Source organism: Populus trichocarpa, chromosome 4, assembly GCF_000002775.5.
Source record: "Populus trichocarpa isolate Nisqually-1 chromosome 4, P.trichocarpa_v4.1, whole genome shotgun sequence".
Classification (NCBI taxonomy): domain Eukaryota; kingdom Viridiplantae; phylum Streptophyta; class Magnoliopsida; order Malpighiales; family Salicaceae; genus Populus; species Populus trichocarpa.
In genome coordinates, this window is record NC_037288.2 from 18,064,976 (window position 1) to 18,081,763 (window position 16,788).

General features: G+C 35.5%; 2 protein-coding genes across 4 annotated transcripts; one reads left to right on the forward strand and one right to left on the reverse strand.

Annotated features, from left to right (window-relative positions):
- Nucleotides 1-3,529: 3,529 nt before the first annotated feature.
- Nucleotides 3,530-5,138, forward strand: LOC7461246 (B-box zinc finger protein 20). 2 transcript variants are annotated; one of them, XM_024599173.2, is made up of 3 exons: nucleotides 3,530-4,067; nucleotides 4,156-4,584; nucleotides 4,694-5,138. In XM_024599173.2, the coding sequence occupies exons 1-2, from the start codon at nucleotides 3,876-3,878 to the stop codon at nucleotides 4,582-4,584; spliced, it is 621 nt and encodes a 206-aa protein (XP_024454941.1). In that variant the 5' UTR covers nucleotides 3,530-3,875; the 3' UTR covers nucleotides 4,694-5,138. The 2 variants fall into 2 exon arrangements, with proteins under 2 accessions (XP_024454941.1, XP_024454942.1); XM_024599174.2 differs by having other exon boundaries at nucleotides 4,156-4,464.
- An 870-nt stretch (nucleotides 5,139-6,008) lies between these two features.
- LOC7470020 (kinesin-like protein KIN-7D, mitochondrial) lies at nucleotides 6,009-16,025 on the reverse strand. Of its 2 annotated transcripts, XM_024599423.2 has the most exons (25): nucleotides 15,292-16,025; nucleotides 15,094-15,191; nucleotides 14,915-15,004; nucleotides 14,744-14,796; nucleotides 13,891-13,956; nucleotides 13,586-13,639; nucleotides 13,413-13,472; nucleotides 13,207-13,285; nucleotides 13,049-13,116; nucleotides 12,733-12,789; nucleotides 12,536-12,640; nucleotides 12,040-12,144; nucleotides 11,632-11,739; nucleotides 11,399-11,530; nucleotides 11,114-11,293; nucleotides 10,393-10,608; nucleotides 9,884-10,021; nucleotides 9,270-9,389; nucleotides 9,099-9,149; nucleotides 8,616-8,663; nucleotides 8,269-8,415; nucleotides 7,260-8,003; nucleotides 6,912-7,041; nucleotides 6,711-6,821; nucleotides 6,009-6,295 (listed from the first exon to the last, which is right to left on the reverse strand). In XM_024599423.2, the coding sequence occupies exons 1-24, from the start codon at nucleotides 15,627-15,629 to the stop codon at nucleotides 6,739-6,741; spliced, it is 3,270 nt and encodes a 1,089-aa protein (XP_024455191.2). In that variant the 5' UTR covers nucleotides 15,630-16,025; the 3' UTR covers nucleotides 6,009-6,295; nucleotides 6,711-6,738. The 2 variants fall into 2 exon arrangements, with proteins under 2 accessions (XP_024455191.2, XP_024455192.2); XM_024599424.2 differs by lacking the exons at nucleotides 15,094-15,191; nucleotides 15,292-16,025 and having other exon boundaries at nucleotides 13,586-13,667.
- Between the last annotated feature and the right edge of the window lie 763 nt (nucleotides 16,026-16,788).

Consider the following 16,788-nt stretch of genomic DNA (forward strand, 5'->3'; position numbering starts at 1 on the left):
TAAAATTGAATCTCAAGCATACCAATTTCCTAGGAATATGAATTTTTCTTGTCAACTATTTTTTTAGCACACAATAGCATGTAATATAATCTTGAAAGAAAAAAAAAACTAAGCATAAACATATATTTATATATACTATATCTTAGTTAAAAAGATTTCTTAAAATTATATTAATTTAAATATAAATAACCTACATCCATGAAAATTATCAAAGAAGAATAATATCTCGTGTAAATAAAACTATAATTGAAACTAATATATAAGATGATGGGACTCGTTGTGAGTTGCAAATATATAGATGGCGTCAAGATTGATCATTTGATTTCTACGATCACCCACTCAAGGTCCAAGGAAGGGTTTTTAACACATGGTCTACCTACATTTCAACGCCAATTTTGTATTCAAAGGAGTAGGTGTTCCACATGATTCGCTTAGAACATTTCGAAAAGACCCGTAACTGTTTGTAGTGGGACTCCTAGGCATACAATAATTGAAAGAGCAATGTTCCTTCCTTATCTCCATGCCCCTTTCAAGATCTCCATTTGCAATGTCATTGTTCAAAGATGCTCATAAGATCATCCATATCTGGGCCCTGAAAAAGTGTTACTTGTCCTCTAGTGTTGGTCGCCTCCATCAATTGTTAAGTATTATCTGTATAATTTTCTGGTTTCCCACTTCATTAGAACGTGCATGATCTGGTCAATGAATGATCCTGTTAGAGGGGGGGGGGGGGGATGAAGGGATTGGCTTTAATCTTTGATGTAAAAGGGTCACCTTCAAAATAAAATAAAAAATAGTCAATGCGTAAATATCCGATGCAGGCAATGACCCTACACACCGTTACGTTAAAGAGCATCTTCAATGGCAGATGCTAAATGGTTAATATCTGGCTTTTGATCAGTCGTTTGCTTCTCCCTTGGCATCAACCCCAGTCAACATTTCAGCTTTGGACGATATTCATGGAAAAAATCTTAATGTTACATTACGGATCTTCACTTGTAAGGTCATAAATATCGGTGCTAGTAAGATCAGAAAATACATGAATCTCAGCTTCATGGCACATCAATCATCAGTGGAGGGTCATCACAAAAAGAAAAAAAGAATGGAGGTTGGCTTTTTTTCTTTCCGGAGTGAGAGCCGGTGTTCTGAGATACCTGGGAAGAAATCTGTACACCGTGTCGGAGGGGAAATCAACAAAGAAAAAGTAAAAACACAAACACATCTTGGAAATCAACGTCGGTTCGGTCTGGATACTGTTAACTACACAGGTATCACATCATCATTTGATGTAACCACAGTTATTAAACCCCGGATCGGACCGGCGGGTCGACCCGGGACCCGATCGACCTCGCGGCTGGACAGATCCGGGTTTGTTAAAAGATCGGCCGGTGCAACAACTCAGCAAAACCCGGTCGACCTAATGGGTCGACCCATGACCCGGACGAACCTAGACGAGACCCTTTTTTTTTAAATGTGGTTTTTTTTATACCTTTTTTTTTTTAGTTGGTTATGTTCACTATATAAATATTAGAAAAAAATTTATTTTTTCAATGTAGTATTTGAAACCCTTTAATATATATACTCTATATTTCCAAGAAAAAAATTATTTTTTTATATAGAATTTAAAGTCCTTTCGTATATATACTTTATATTCACAAGAAAAAAGTTATGTTTTTTCAATGTGGGATAAAAAATTTTTTATTTAAATATTTCAACTTAAAATGATAACATAATATTTTTTTAATGTGGGATTTGAAACCCTTTAATATATATACTTTATGTTCACAAGAAAGAAGTTATTTTTTTAATGTGGGATAAAAAACTTTTTAAAATAATCTTTTAAACTTCATTATTTACAACATGTATAGTTTATATTCATATGAATTTTTTTTTATTTTTTCATATGAAATATTTAAATTTTAAATATTTTTTTTAATTTTTTCGGGTGAATTTCCGGATCGAGTTTGATAACTACGGTGGTAACATCTCCATGTTTTAGCTTCTTTTTTCTTCTTCTTTTTTTCGATAGAATGCATATAAATGGCATTTCAGTGAGAGAAAAGCTATTTTACCTGATGATTTAGCAATTTCATTGGAGTTGCCGAAAAGAGAGAAAAGGAGCTAAAGTGACAATATTTCATTTCAGGTTTTTTTTTTTTTTTTTTTTTTTTTTGCCCTCTTGCCTGAGAGATGCTAATAATAAATCACGAAATATTGCACAAATAACCAAGGGATTAAGTGAAACGTACGTACGCATGAGAACAACCTTATCCATGATAAGCAAAACTTAATATTGATCGATAGAGCAAACTCATATAGATAATATGTTATGTTGCATGGTAATCGTTGACTTTTGGCGGGAACGTCGTAGGTCAATGAGTGGCACCAATTGTTTTGGAACTCGTAACATAGTTCTTCTTCTTACAAATAACGTTGTTTAAGAATCACTCTGGTACACGATACCACCGCTTTTGCCTGCCTTTAATTATGGGTCGGTGTAAATGTGCTCAATTTCAACAAGGATCGAGTAGGCTTGACTCTCGAAAATATCCTGAGGAGGATTATGCTGCCTTCCTTCGTACTTAATTGAGAGGAGGTTTTCGACCATTCTTAATTTATACGGTACTGCGAGCCTTTTTTTTAAATATTTTTTATTTTTTTATATTTTCAAATTATTTTAAGATGTTTGTTAAAAATAAATTCTAAAATATAAAAAAATATTATTTTAATATATTTTAAAAATCAATCTTAACTTATAATATTGAATTGAGTCAAAAGATATGCGGCTACAATAGAATAACAACATGGATTATTAATTTAATCGGAAATGTCTTTTTAGATTGGTTTTCAAATATTAAATATATATTTTTATGATGATTTTAAATAAATCTTCCACACCTGCATCTAATTTAATTAAAAAAATTAAAATTAAAATAATAACATATTAAATAAACTCGGGGTCAAACCTGATTTAATTTATCTAACAAAGAAAAACATCATAATTCTTGTCGAATTGGTTCCTTCCATGTAAAGACAGATTGGTTCATAGTGTTTTTGCGTTTACAAGATCTTGAAACCTATCTTGATACAACCACCACCCATTTGGATATCTTCCATGCTCCCATGGCGTTGCCATCATAATGGTGGTGGTGAGGGTGGGTATTTGACTATGACACTTGTGCCATGGATGGCACCATCGGGGAGCTCAGAAATGAAGAGATAAAAATTACAAGCTTGCTGGTGGTGTGGTTATTTCTTCACATGTAACCACTAATTACAAAGGGTTCAGCTTAATCAAGACAAATTTATTTTTTCATTCGCCAAAAAGGGTGTCTAAATATTCTAATCAAAGGCAGGATTCTGAATCAACTAAAATATTGGTAATGCAAGTCAAGCAACCAGCTCTGGTCTCCCATGAGCTAGCATTGCTCCACCACCCACAGGAGTAAATTTATATTTACTGCCGATTTAATATGAATAGAGGAGCTTGGATCAATAAATAGAAGGTGAATGAAAATCGGTAGCCATTCCTCCAACTTCAGACAGCACTGATAATGAGAGTGAAAGCTCTAGGTAACTGTGCAATAACTTTATAGCCCAGAAGCCAACTTGCGCTCATCTTCTTTACTATATAGAAAGAGAAATACTAAGGACAACTACATGGCATCTATCCAGAGCTTTCTCTAAAAAAGCCAGATATACATTCAAGACCCCTGAGCTTAGCTGTTCATCCATTTCCACTCCCCTATCGCCCATACTCCCACAACAGCTTTGTCAGTATCCTTTTATTCACTCTTAAAGGTCAATTTCAGAAGACCACAAAATCTATCTTTACATTAAACTCCAACCAAGAATATTAGAGGGGGTATACTAGGATGGTAATGAAGATCCGGTGTGATGTGTGTGACAATGTAGAGGCGACAGTTTTCTGTTGTGCGGATGAAGCTGCTCTCTGCGATGGATGTGATCACAGAGTTCACCATGCAAACAAGTTAGCAAGCAAACACTCGAGGTTCTCTTTAGTCCATCCTTCTTTCAAAGAATCCCCTCTCTGTGATATCTGTCAGGTACTACCAGCTAGATCCTTCACTTGCTTTTCACTTACTATGATTGTTGAGGTTATAAAATACAGTCTTCGCGGTTATTTTTCTTCAGGAGAGGAGAGCCCTTCTGTTTTGTCAAGAGGATAGGGCAATTCTATGCAGAGAATGTGACCTTCCAATTCACAAAGCTAATGAACATACTCAGAAACACAACAGGTTTCTTCTCACAGGTGTAAAGCTCTCTGCTTCTTCTTCTCTGCACACAGCATCATCGACCTCCACTAATAACTTTGACTCAAACATTAACACTACTAGCAATAGAAACCATCAGCCATACCTAAAGAATTCCAACGAAATCCTCAGCTCTCCTTCAGTTGAGACAGCATCAGCAACAACGGCATATACTTTCGAAGAAAATCATGTTAGTGACAATGGTTCAATTTCAACAAGTAGCATATCTGAGTATTTAGAGACAGTACCAGGCTGGCGCATCGATGATTTTCTTGATCCTTCATTTGCTAGCAATAATGGTTGCAATTAGGTTTGGAGTGCACCCTATTTCTAAAGAGAGAGACCTGTTTTTTCTAGGGTTTTGTATTTTTTAAGACTCATCTACACCCTTTTCCCTAACGTAACCTAATTTGATGCAGACTTGTGACCTTTTTTAATTTTGCCATTGCTGGATCAAGATCTTGAAAGCAACAGGAGTTCTTTTTCTACAGAAGATTTAGGCTTCTCGGTCCCTCAAGTTACACTCCACTTGCCTCAACTTCATCGTTATATTCCCCAGCCTGGTTTACCCAGTGGATTTAGTCAGTCAAAAGAAGCAAGCAAAATGAAAGTTAGTTGGGAATGGAGCGAGGATGGTCTTACAGTTCCTCAGATCAGCCCCCGATCTGTCAAGAAATCCAGGCATTTTCATTCACGTTTGTTTGATCAGTTTTTCAACTGTAAAACATCATCTCTCTTTCGTTGTCCTATGCAGTGTTTTTTCAATGGTTGCCCACTTCTTTTCAGTGTTTGATTTTTAGTTTTTCTATGATTTTGTGATATAATAATAAAATCTTCAGACATAAATTCAGTGAAGTTCCTTAATTTTTTGTGATAGAATAATAATGAAGTTCCGTAATTTTTGTATATTTTAAGATTATACGGGGGAATGCGGTAGTAATAGATGTTTCAATTATTTTTTATTTTAAAATATTTTAAAATAATATTTTTTTATTTTTAAAATTTTATTTTGAATATTAATACATAAAAAACACAAAATAGTTTTAAATTAAAAATAAAATATTATTTGAATGGGTTTACAAAATGTTTTTAACATAATGTTTAGGAATGAAATAATAATTATTTTTTAAAATATTTTTACGTATTCATAAAAATAAAAAATAAAAAAATTATTCTACCCCATTTGAAACCAATATCAAACAGCAGCTAAATCAGTTAAAAGCGCGTGCAGGACGCACAAATTCTTGTTCTCTGTAGCCAGCCAGAGAGGCTGAACACCTATCTAACTCTAACAACCCCAACCTACAAAAATTTCTGACATAAATTCAGTGAGATACAGATTTACTCAAGGCTACAAATATCATGTAATCCAAGCATATAGAATTAGGTTTTTAAATCCATCAATTGAATGTGAATTAAAAATGCAGTGGCATGAATTAAAATATGATATAAGCTTTAACACAACCAACCAAAGTGAAACTTAAAAATCTCATTGAAACAAGGACTGCAAAGCGCAAACCATTGTAGTTATTTTTTCTTCCACGATTAACGCCATTGGCAACGCTCGAGTGTTCTCAGGAAAATTTTCATCAAAGCTAATCTTAAGCATACTATGAACAAGTTCTGAATGAATTCAACAGTGAGTGTTAAATCGCTCGGTTCATTAGTTAGCACCTAAAATATCAAGATTCTCGGAGACGAAAACGGAGAATAAAGATGCACAAGGAGCCAGCGTTGCTCAGATACACAGGGAAGGACACTTTCTCATGGAAGCATACATTGTTTCTATACAGCGTTATAAACCACAACATTCTGCTGCATGTTTAAAAATAACGCAACATCTTGAATGTACGGATTGTTTGTTTACCTTTGATCAAGTCTTATTTTACAGCCCCAAAGAGGGGGTGAGATTCAGAAACAATATATTGATATACCTTTTTGACAATTACATACAGTAAACTAATAAAAGAATTGTACCACCGTTCCACCGATGTAGTGAACAGGTAAACATCCACAAAGCCCTGCAATCGGGGGAAAGGAAACAAACAGAGAGAATGTCAATTTATCTCCTTATTTTCACATGAATGACACTAGCAGTAGCCTTGGCTTTCCAGATAGCTAGAGAGATTTCTGTTGCATGAGCGAGACTCATGTAAGTCCAAGGACATAGGATCAGCAGATCCATTCCATGGGGGACCAATAGCCTCTGTCTGTAGGCTAATGATAGCTGGCCTTGTCATAAATGCTCTGAACAAGCAGCAGTAAATGCACCCTGTATTTTATCTCGATGGTCCTCAATTTTCCTACGTACATGTACATGTTCCTTGTCTACTTGTCCCGTAATAAGACAAGGTGTTAAGGAACCTAAATTTGTCCTATAGTCTTAACTTATCAGCAAATTAGAAGAAAAAAATGAGCAGAACTAGTATACATGACCTTCGTTTGGAGGGTGCAAGCTGCAATGTCAAGTAAATGCAAAAAGCCTATCTGCAATCTTTGTGCGACAAATTGGACACTCAGAACATGCAAGCGAACAAGATTTACACACTGCAAAAATAAACCAGCAGCAGTCATGATTGGAGATGATGGGCAGAAAGGTTAGAAACAGTTCAAATGTAGGCAACTTCACTGACTTACAGCAAAAATGTCGACAGGGGAGAAGAATTGCTGCTGTTGGTGATTCAAAACATACTTTGCACACATGGGAATTAGCATCTCCATTTCCCAGTTGTTTGAGCTCCTTTTCCTTCATCTCTTGTATCCGCGCCTGCATGCAGAAAAATGCAATCTAGAATCAGGAACAAACATGACATTTATATCCCAGAAGTAGAAGGTAAAAACATGCCTCAAACAGATGTTTATCAAATGACCCCACAAGTTAAACTTTAGAAGGGAGTGAAGAATTATTACAGCAGATGGATACAACAAAACAAAGCAAAACAACAAAAAGACAGAAAAGAAAAGGATCAAACAATTCAGGTTTACCTTCAACCGAACAACTAGGGGCTCTTCCTTGGGAGTTTCATCAACTTGTGATGCATCCAAATCTTCTCTCTCTTTCAGGATGCTATTACGATCAACTTCAACACCATTTGTTTTAGGATCACTAGTGTGATCTATACCATCACTATGCCTTTCATCAGCATTCATCCCAAAGATAGCACTATCCTCTCTCTTTAACTTCGCAACAAGCACCCACATGTTTGCTAAGTCATTTTCCAGAGCCCCCTCCCTTTTTTTTGCCTCTTCACACTTTTTCCTGTATTCATCTTCTATGAATTCCTTTTCAGCCAAGGCTGCCTCCAGTGCCGCTTCGCGTTGTTTTCTTGCCTGCAGTTCCCTTTTCAAATCATCTGGATCAAGATTCCACGACTCAAAGTCATCAGAATGCATTCCTGAAAAATCATTTCCTCTGCCAGAGAACCGCCCCTTCCTCCCATGTCTTATGCCATCATTAAACTTGCGGTTAACTCCATTAACTGATTGCATGCCAGCACCTCTAGAATGCACAGATTCTCGAGCAGCCAGCAATTCTTTTTCCAATTTTGCATTCTGTAATGAGAGCTTTGTCACTTCACCAGCTAAATTTTTCAGCTCAACTGCAGCAGCAGAGGCCAGTTCCTTTGCATAAGAAGCTTCTTCGGACAATTTCTGATTTTGCACCCGCAATCCACTATTCTCCTCTGAAATCTGAACCTGTCCAATCTTTAGCTTTTCGTTCTCAATCTCCTGCTCAGATAAAAACAAAAGCATGTTTCTTAGCTGTAAGTAAAAACATGGAATTACTTTGTTAGAAGTTAGAACTACCAGCTGGTATCAACTTTTTGCTTATGTTTTTGACACTATAGAACAGTAATAATCCTATTTCCATATGAGATGTTTGAACTAAAACCCCTAGTTCAACTAGAAATAAAAACAATGACCACAACCAAAATAGAGTTATTTTCAATAAGCCCATCCAAGATTTATTAAGTTGTAGTATATTGGTGATCACCTGGGACTGAACTTTCTTTTTCAATTCATCCACATATTCTTCAGACATGTTGTGTTCAGAGTTTACTGATGCTTTATCACCAGAGAGTGAAGCCAACCGATGCTCTAGGAGAGTCACCTTGTCTTGCAATTCTTTGTTCTCGGAACACTGCCAATAATCACCACATGCAGAAATAACAGCTTAAAACAAAGTAAACCAGGGGACAAACAAAAAGTACTAGCATTCCAAGCTGATGAAAAGGTTAACACATCAAGGAGATGCTGAACATCAATTACAGTGGCAGGATGAAAGAAAATTAAAAGAAAAAAAAATAAGAGGAAAAATGAGATGGGGAGTGGTAGTCAAACCTTATTCTGAAGCTGTTCTTGGAGAATACGGTTGTCAGCTGATTTTATCTGCAAACAAATCAAAATCGTTTCATTGGAAGGAAAATTACAATCTATGCAAGTTGGAGCACCATTCCAACCACTAGAGATCATTGAAACTAATATACAACTGGAGACATACTTTGTGAATTGGTTCCTCGGGATATTTACTAGTCTTAAGACAAAGGCATTTGGGAGTTTCATTATAAAAGGATTCCTCTTTCTACCAAAAAAACAAAAAATAAAAATAAAAATTACACTGCAGATTGTGAAGTTGAGAGATTCTCAGAATGATATTATGGATCTGAATTTTTCTGAATGGCATACTTGCCAAGGAACCAATTATTGTTTACCTAAGGATACACAAGTGCCTGCCTCCATTAGGTTTTAATGTGACACTAGAATGATAGGTGAACACACAAGCCTTGATAAAATTCCAACAGTATTGTGATATGAAGTGCTCACCTCCAGCTCAAAAGCCTTTTCATTACATTGGGTCATCAATCTCATTACTGTCTGTTGCAGCACAATTGCAATCAAAATAATTGAGCTATTATTATCTGAAAAATAGATAAAATGAAAGAATACAAGAGAGAAGAAGAAGAAAAAGGGAAAAGTGGAAGAAAGTGAAACAACCTGCTGCATATCAACCAATGAGGCATTAGCAATTGATGCCTCACCACTCTCAATAATGCGCTGTTCTAAGACTCTCATTTGCCTCTTCTTTTCCCAGATCTCTCGCTCCAAGTTCTGGATCTATGGTTGAAAAACAGAGCTTTAGGCAAAACCATGAACACTCACATAGCCTCTATTCAGGTATATATTACTGCCACATTGGACATGTTGGATTATAAAAATTAAGGCATTCCACAATGGAAAACTTCTGTTTTCTGATCTGTTAATTGATATAACAATCGATTATTCGCAGTGAAAAACAGAAACGAAGCAGGGGGGGAAGGGTGTTTTTCCCAGCTACTGCCTTCTATAATATGCAAAAGAAGAACATGAATCATTTAGTATGTGATAAGCATCAAACACATCCTTTGGAGTCGAATAAAATTTAAAATCACAGCAGCCACATAATCTCAAATTGGCTCCAGCACCACTGAGTGATGAGGGGTCTACAACAATGCTAACTTGCAATCTATTTGATATGTTGAATAGAGTATCATCATAGCCTTGCATCTCATTTTGAAGTTACATTTTAAACACAAGCAACCATAAAATTTTGCAAGAGAAGAGAAGCATACTTGAGTTTTTGAGTTATCAGGATCATTTACAGAATGCTCCACCAGGCGCTTCAGGGTACTAGTGCTGAATGCAATCTCTCCAGCAAGCATCTTAACCTGCTCCACAAGAAGGTCCATCTGGTCTTGGGTCATCCCACCCTAGAAATAACACATTTCTGTCAAGTTAAAAATTCTTCAGAAAACCTGTAACTAATAAAAATATGAAAATTTTGGTCTGGTCACCCAAAGGAAAGATTACCACCAGAACATAAGGCATAAAAATGTTAGATTGACATGGCATTTGTGGTATGAATGTGCTAATCAGCAAAAGGGAGACTTGGGTTTTTCCGATTCAATAATAAAAGGAGATGGAAGCAAAAAAAATAGAGAAAATCTGACAAATCCAAGAACCTGAGGGTCCAATATGAGAAAGAGAGGAAGAGAGGAGTGAATTTTGGATTCTTTCTGAAGGGAAAATTTACTTGGTATTATATCCTAGGGGGTGAGCACTGGAGAGAAATATAACTTACTGGTGCCAGTTTTGAAGTACCCATAAGTTCGTATGATTGAGTCGATTCAGTAACAGTACTGCTAGCTGGTGAGAGTTCTTCATTCCACATACTGGAAGATCTTCGATGTTTAAATTCGTAAGTTAGATCCGATGCTATCAAAGAAGCAGAAGATGGAGAGTCCTTTTGATTCTCATTTTCTGCAAGTAAAGCACCTTCTCGCAAAACATCCGATTTCTGACCAAAAAAATGAAACTTAAAATCACACTTCAATTTTCCAAATGGAAAAATAAGAAAAAGAATGCAGTCCAAAAGGAAATTTAGTAAAACTAAACAAAGGGTGTATCTTATGGAAAGAAACCATTGCAAAGCCAAAAAATACTACAAGACAGATCAGTTGTGGGGCATTAGAATAATAAGGGGGGGCCTTTTTGGAGAATTCGAACATTTACAAAATAAGAAAGTACAGAATGACAATAAAAGGTATTAAGAAAACACGGAATCACTAAACAAATTTTAAAACTAAACATTACCCAAAGATTGTCCAGATTCACATTATAACCATTACATTCCACTAATACAACCATAGCTCAAACCCCAGGAACTGCAGTTTAACTTATAATCCAGAAAGGATGTCATTCATATTTAAATATTCAAATTCCAGGGCCAGTTTGGAATTAGGTAATAACAAAAGTTAGCAGACCGTGCTTTTGTGTGCAAAACAGATGGGAAAAGAACTCACATCATCCTCCCCAACAGAATGACTCGGCTGGTGACCTGGAACATCAGTCAATCCAGGAATCGTATTCTTTGTAGAGACAAGTATGAGTTTAGTTAGCCTCTGAATCCTACTCATTAGAGCAGCCTTGGCTTCCTCTTCTTCCTCAAGCCTTGATTGCATCTTCACCTGACCTTCCTCCAACTATTCAATGGAAAACAAAGAATGGTTTGTCAGTGGCAATAAAACCATAAAATGAAAACAGCACAACAATATTCAAAAGAAGAAAACAAGAAAAAATTTCAAAACCTTTTGCCTTAAGCTCAGAATCTCCTCATGGCTAACACCAGCAAGCATCCCATGTCTTAATTGATCAAGTTCCTGCTTGAGGCTTGAGATTTCTTTCTGATATTTCTTGATCAAAGATTTCTCATCAATAATCTGGAAGTTAAATCATTTCAAAATCAGGTTAAGTCACCTTTTAGATTTAATTAAACTATATTGTTGTTGATGAATAATATCATAAGCTAAGTATATTGTACCTTATTGCGTGAAGCATATATTTCAACTCGCTTTGCCCTGCTAGCAAACTTCAATGTATTATGAGTTTCTTCCATGTTACTTGATGCAGGAGTGACGGTACAAATAAGCTGTGCATTGGTTTAGGCAAGAAAGAATGTATAAGAGGCATTGGAATTTGGCTAGGAGTAATTGAATATGTATGGTCAGTCACTTGTAAAACCTTTACTCCATAATCAAAAAGACAGAAAGGGAATGAGAATGTGAAAATTAAACATTTCTAGAAGATTATACACAATTCAATACGCAACAGCGCAATGGATCATTCAATGATCTTGTATGTTCAGTGAATTACATGATCTTCAACGACAAAGTAAAATTTTGTAAACATGTTGACCACAAATAGCATGATTTTTATATCTCAAACTCACTGAAACATGCCCATGCCCACTCAACGAAGACTGCAAAAGGCGTGTAAGTTTGGAATCTCGATATGGAACATGAGATGCCCTTCCTTCGCTCAGCTTTCCAATCACCTTTAAAAAGGAACCATGTAGTCAGCTACAGACATTGAAATGATATGGCCATGTACATCTAAACATTCAGAAGCTTAAAAGTCTCAACATCCTCTTAATGAAGAAAGTGAGTAGTTGCACTTTAAGTGTCAACAGACTCAGCACGCACACAGAGGAGCATTGTGAGTTCATTCATTGACTCATGTTTGAGATAAACTTAATGTCCCAAAAACACTTTCTACCATCCTCGAGTTGGTCTCATAAATCATTAGATAATCAACCACATTTTATGCAATTATTGTGTGTATCTGAAGGCTTTGACTTGTTTATTCTGCAAGCAGTTTCTGGTAGACAAATACAAATAAAATGAAAAACATGGTAGATGATTGCATATAAAATTACAGGTGCATACAGTTCCAAGAGTTAGAAGACTTTTGTTTATGTAAGATCCTTCCTTTCTCCTTATTCCAGTTGTTTCAGTTTTGGAACTCTCAGATCCAGCTAGATCAATCAGATTCTACAAAGAGACATAAAAGAGAAGAGTATGAGCCATGCAGCTAAGAAGAATCAATGTTTTTTTTCTGATAGTATCAATTCAATGCAACATACAAGTTGAGAGAAAATCACTCCGTCGTATTCATCTCCGTGAGCACTACTTTCTATCATCTGCAAATGCATAGGCATATTAGTGAATTATAAAAAAAAATCTTCTGTGAAATAAGGCACAGCATCAGAGTAACTAAGGTCGAAATGACAAGAATAAAAATGACAAGAATGTGAAGTAGATGATGCACCAATTGAGGTGGTGAAGGCTAAGATATGACTACTTCCGACCAAAAGTTTGATATATATACTCCATAAAAATGTATAAAAAATGCTAACTATTATCAGAATGCTCAATTTCATCAGCTTATGGACTATTTACCAGAGTGAATATGGTGTGACTTCGGCTGCTGAACAGATTAAAATTATTTGAACCAACATGGCGATGCTCTGCAATACCAAATACCAATCAAAAACTTAGGAGTAAGCTTGCATGAAACACACAGGAAAATATCAAATAGGTATACATATACAGGGTACCTTCTCCAGCAGCAATGAAAGAAAGTGCATGCCCAGGAGATAAAACCACTTCTTCCTTTATACCCTCAACATAGGTGCCCTGGAAAACTTAGTACAAGTATTTATAAACCAATATATTAGATCCATTAAATAATAATTTTTTTCATGGTAAGAAAGTTCACGCTACAAAGCTTTTTAAGCAAATCCATAAAAGCTAAGCACAACACCTGTGCATCTTCCCTGACACGCAAATTTTGACCTGTTGGGTCAAGCAAGTCATTTATCACCTGATATCAGAAGCATAAATCAGACAACTTTCACTAAGATGCGATAATAGTTTCAACTTGTTGTGGGTACACTCAAGTGCTGTTTCTCAAATTTATAGTATAGCGACACTAACCTCATTGTAAATTTCAAGATAGGACACGCGTAGTAGGAACTCTCTTCCTGGAGTCTGAAGTGAGAAAGCAGTGTCATCCATACTTGATCAAGAGGTAGATAATTGAAAAGATTAAATATAGGGGAAAAACAACAAACAAATTAGGTTTACAATAATACCTATCTATATTTAAGTGTAATGACAGTGTTAACCGCCCACATGCATGCACACACATTCAGATTCTTGGATGATAAAAGCCAAGCAATACACAGTTAACCAGCATTGCAGAGAATATATTGAGGAGAGAATATTTTTGAAATACTTACATCTTGGATGCTACTGAAAACATCCTTTATGGCAAGTGGTATAATACCAGGAGAATTTTGGTCTCCCTGCATTTATGATTATGAAAAACAAGTCAAAAACAACAGAGCTGAAAACTTGTTAGCAATAACGAACTAAAACAAGTAAAGCTAGCCAGAAGAAAAGGAAAACATAAAGATAGACATGTTTACACATGTGCCAAATAATACATAACATAAGAATCAACTTCAGTGATAAATTACAGTGCAGGATGAAACTGCCATGTCTCTGAAAATACTTCAGTAATGTGATCCTAATTCCTAGATATAACAAGATGGATAAACATGTTTGAGCATCAAATGAAGTCATAGATATGGCTATAAGAGAAAGAGGGAAACCATGGGAGAACTTGCGGAAGCAACAACTGAGAGTATTTGTATTCCATACAAAGGGAACTTTAAAATGACCAACACCTTTCAGTTTCCTCAGTAATACTCCTCAGCAGATCATCAAATCATTGCACTTTGAGAGTTCTATATGGTTATAGCTTTTGCAAATAACAAAGTAAGATCTAGTAGAGTGAGGAGTTGCAGGATACAAAAAAGTAGTCATCAATAAAATGGATCGCCATATACTTCTCCAACAATAAATGCTCTTCTGATGCAACAAAATATCAGCAAAGCACTTAGCATGTACTACCATAAACAATCACTATAGCTTAATTAATAACTTGTGAATTTAAATAAGGGTAATCTTGACAATTTCAATGATTCATAACTACAATCATAATCAGCTTTTACTATCCTGGGAGATTTGGAGTAAATCTCCTAACAAAAACTGCACCAAGGTAAAGTTACAGGGAGGAACTAATCTTACATGCATAGTATGTGTCTTTCCACTACTAGTAACACCATATGCAAAAACAGTTCCTGCATTGTCAGAGAAAAACTCGAAATTAATGAACATTAATTAATCAACCACAACTACTTGAATAAACAAATGCTACTTGATTGTCAATAAAAATCCGAATCTCGATCAATACCATACCATTAACACCTTCCATTGCAGCCTTGACCACAGGTTTTGCGGCAACCTCATACACCTCTTGAGAGGCTGTGTGCGGTCCAAACACCTTATCTGCCAACACAAATCAATTCGCATTTGCATTTACATTTACATTTCATTAACTCAATTAATTAAGAAATTCAAATTCAATAATTGATTACCAAATGCATAAGCAGTAGCTGGATTATACTCGTTCCTCACAATCTTATCTCCATCCGCGGACCATGCTATTTCATCTCCTCTCTGGAACTCCCTTTCACTGCATCCAAACACATCCCAATCAAGATACTTAACCCTGGAAAATTCAAATTACAAAACCGATTCAAGATCTGATCTGGTGCCCTCAGATCTACCATTACCTCAACGGTCTAAACCGAATCGTAACCGAAATACTATCACCACCATTCCTCGGTTGATCAATCGGTTCAGCAATCAACTCCTCCGACCCGAACCCGACCGGATTCAGACTACCACCATAAGCACCGACGCCATTTGAGAGGCCGTAGTGCATTGAATCAGACCGATCTCGACTCGGCGTCACGGATCGCGAACCGAAAAATGAAGAAGCAGAAGTCGAGCACGAACGTGGCATTAGCCTGTTATTATAAGATGTTGTTGAAGAAGCTGAGGAGTAAGGACTTGACGGTTTTCGATACGAGAATGGAGAGCTGCTTCTCGCTCTGGAAGATGACGCCATTCCGGGAGGGAAATAAAATAAAAATGTATGTTCAGTTCAGTTTAACTGGAGTTGAGTCGAGTCGAGTTGACTCAGTGAGTCCTTGAGGGGAAGCTGACTCGGTGGAGGAAGTGTAGAGAGAGAGAGAGGAAATAGAGAGGGTGAGTAGGTAAGGTCACATGGTATCTGCTGCAAAAAAAGTGAGTAACATTGTGTGAGTGGTCTTTTTTTTTAATGGATTTGATACTTTAAGTAAGTGAAGAAGGAGGAGAGAGGAGTGAAAGTAGAGAAGCAACAGAGAGAAACTGTTTCTTCTACTTGAAGACAAAGAGTTGCAGAGCAGAGGGGGAGAGAGAGGAGTTGATTTTGATTTCTATAATAGACTGCTGTGACCTGTGAGTTTGGGAGAGAGGGGGGGAGATTGAGAACGATAGGTTTCTGTATTTTAAATTTTTTTTTGAAATTTTCGTTGTGTTTTTTTGAGGGTTTGGTGATATTTTACGTCCTTGTAGTGTGTCTTTCTGTCACATTGGGCCTGCATTGAAATCTTCTGCAATCAGAGACTTTAGAAAAATTATTCTACTTGATTTTATTTTTTTTAAAGTGTTTTTAAACAAATAATTAAAAAAATTATTTTTTTATTTTAAATTATTTTTTTATGTTTTTATATATTTTAATATAATAATATATAAAAAATTGAAATAAAAAAATATTATTTAAATGTATCTTAAAATAAAAAAATAATTCAAAAAACTATTATTATCACAATACAAAATAAATTTTTAATAATTCAAATATATATCCTGATTAATTTTTAAAATCGATCCATTTTTGTTTACATCTTTGACATGTTACAAGCCTAGATCATTTTATTTATTTGATTTTTTTTCTCTTTTTATATAGATCCAAAATTGAGAATGCTAGCATGTAAATCAAATTTACTAGTTACGTCAACAATATCTTAATTGAAGAAATACGGCTTTAAATTTGCGAGTAGGTCTTTTCATGTGATTATTCAATTTTTTCTTGCTTTTATTTTTTCAAGATTTAGCAATTCATCCAAAGAAAACGATAATTTGTCAATTACTTGGTTCGGTTGTTTTTTAAAATATTTTTTATTTAAAAATATATTAAAATAATATTTTTTTATTTTTTAAAAATTATTTTTAATATCAATACA

Excerpts from the sequence above, each read along its gene's own strand:
- LOC7461246 (XM_024599173.2), top strand. The coding sequence starts at position 3,876 with ATGGTAATGAAGATCCGGTGTGATGTGTGTGACAATGTAGAGGCGACA. Across the intron at positions 4,068-4,155 it reads CTCTCTGTGATATCTGTCAG|GAGAGGAGAGCCCTTCTGTT; the intron begins GTACTACCAGCT and ends ATTTTTCTTCAG.
- LOC7470020 (XM_024599423.2), bottom strand. The coding sequence starts at position 15,629 with ATGGCGTCATCTTCCAGAGCGAGAAGCAGCTCTCCATTCTCGTATCGA. Across the intron at positions 11,740-12,039 it reads GTGGGCATGGGCATGTTTCA|CTTATTTGTACCGTCACTCC; the intron begins GTGAGTTTGAGA and ends ACCAATGCACAG. Across the intron at positions 10,609-11,113 it reads ATTCTGTTGGGGAGGATGAT|AAATCGGATGTTTTGCGAGA; the intron begins GTGAGTTCTTTT and ends TTTTTTGGTCAG.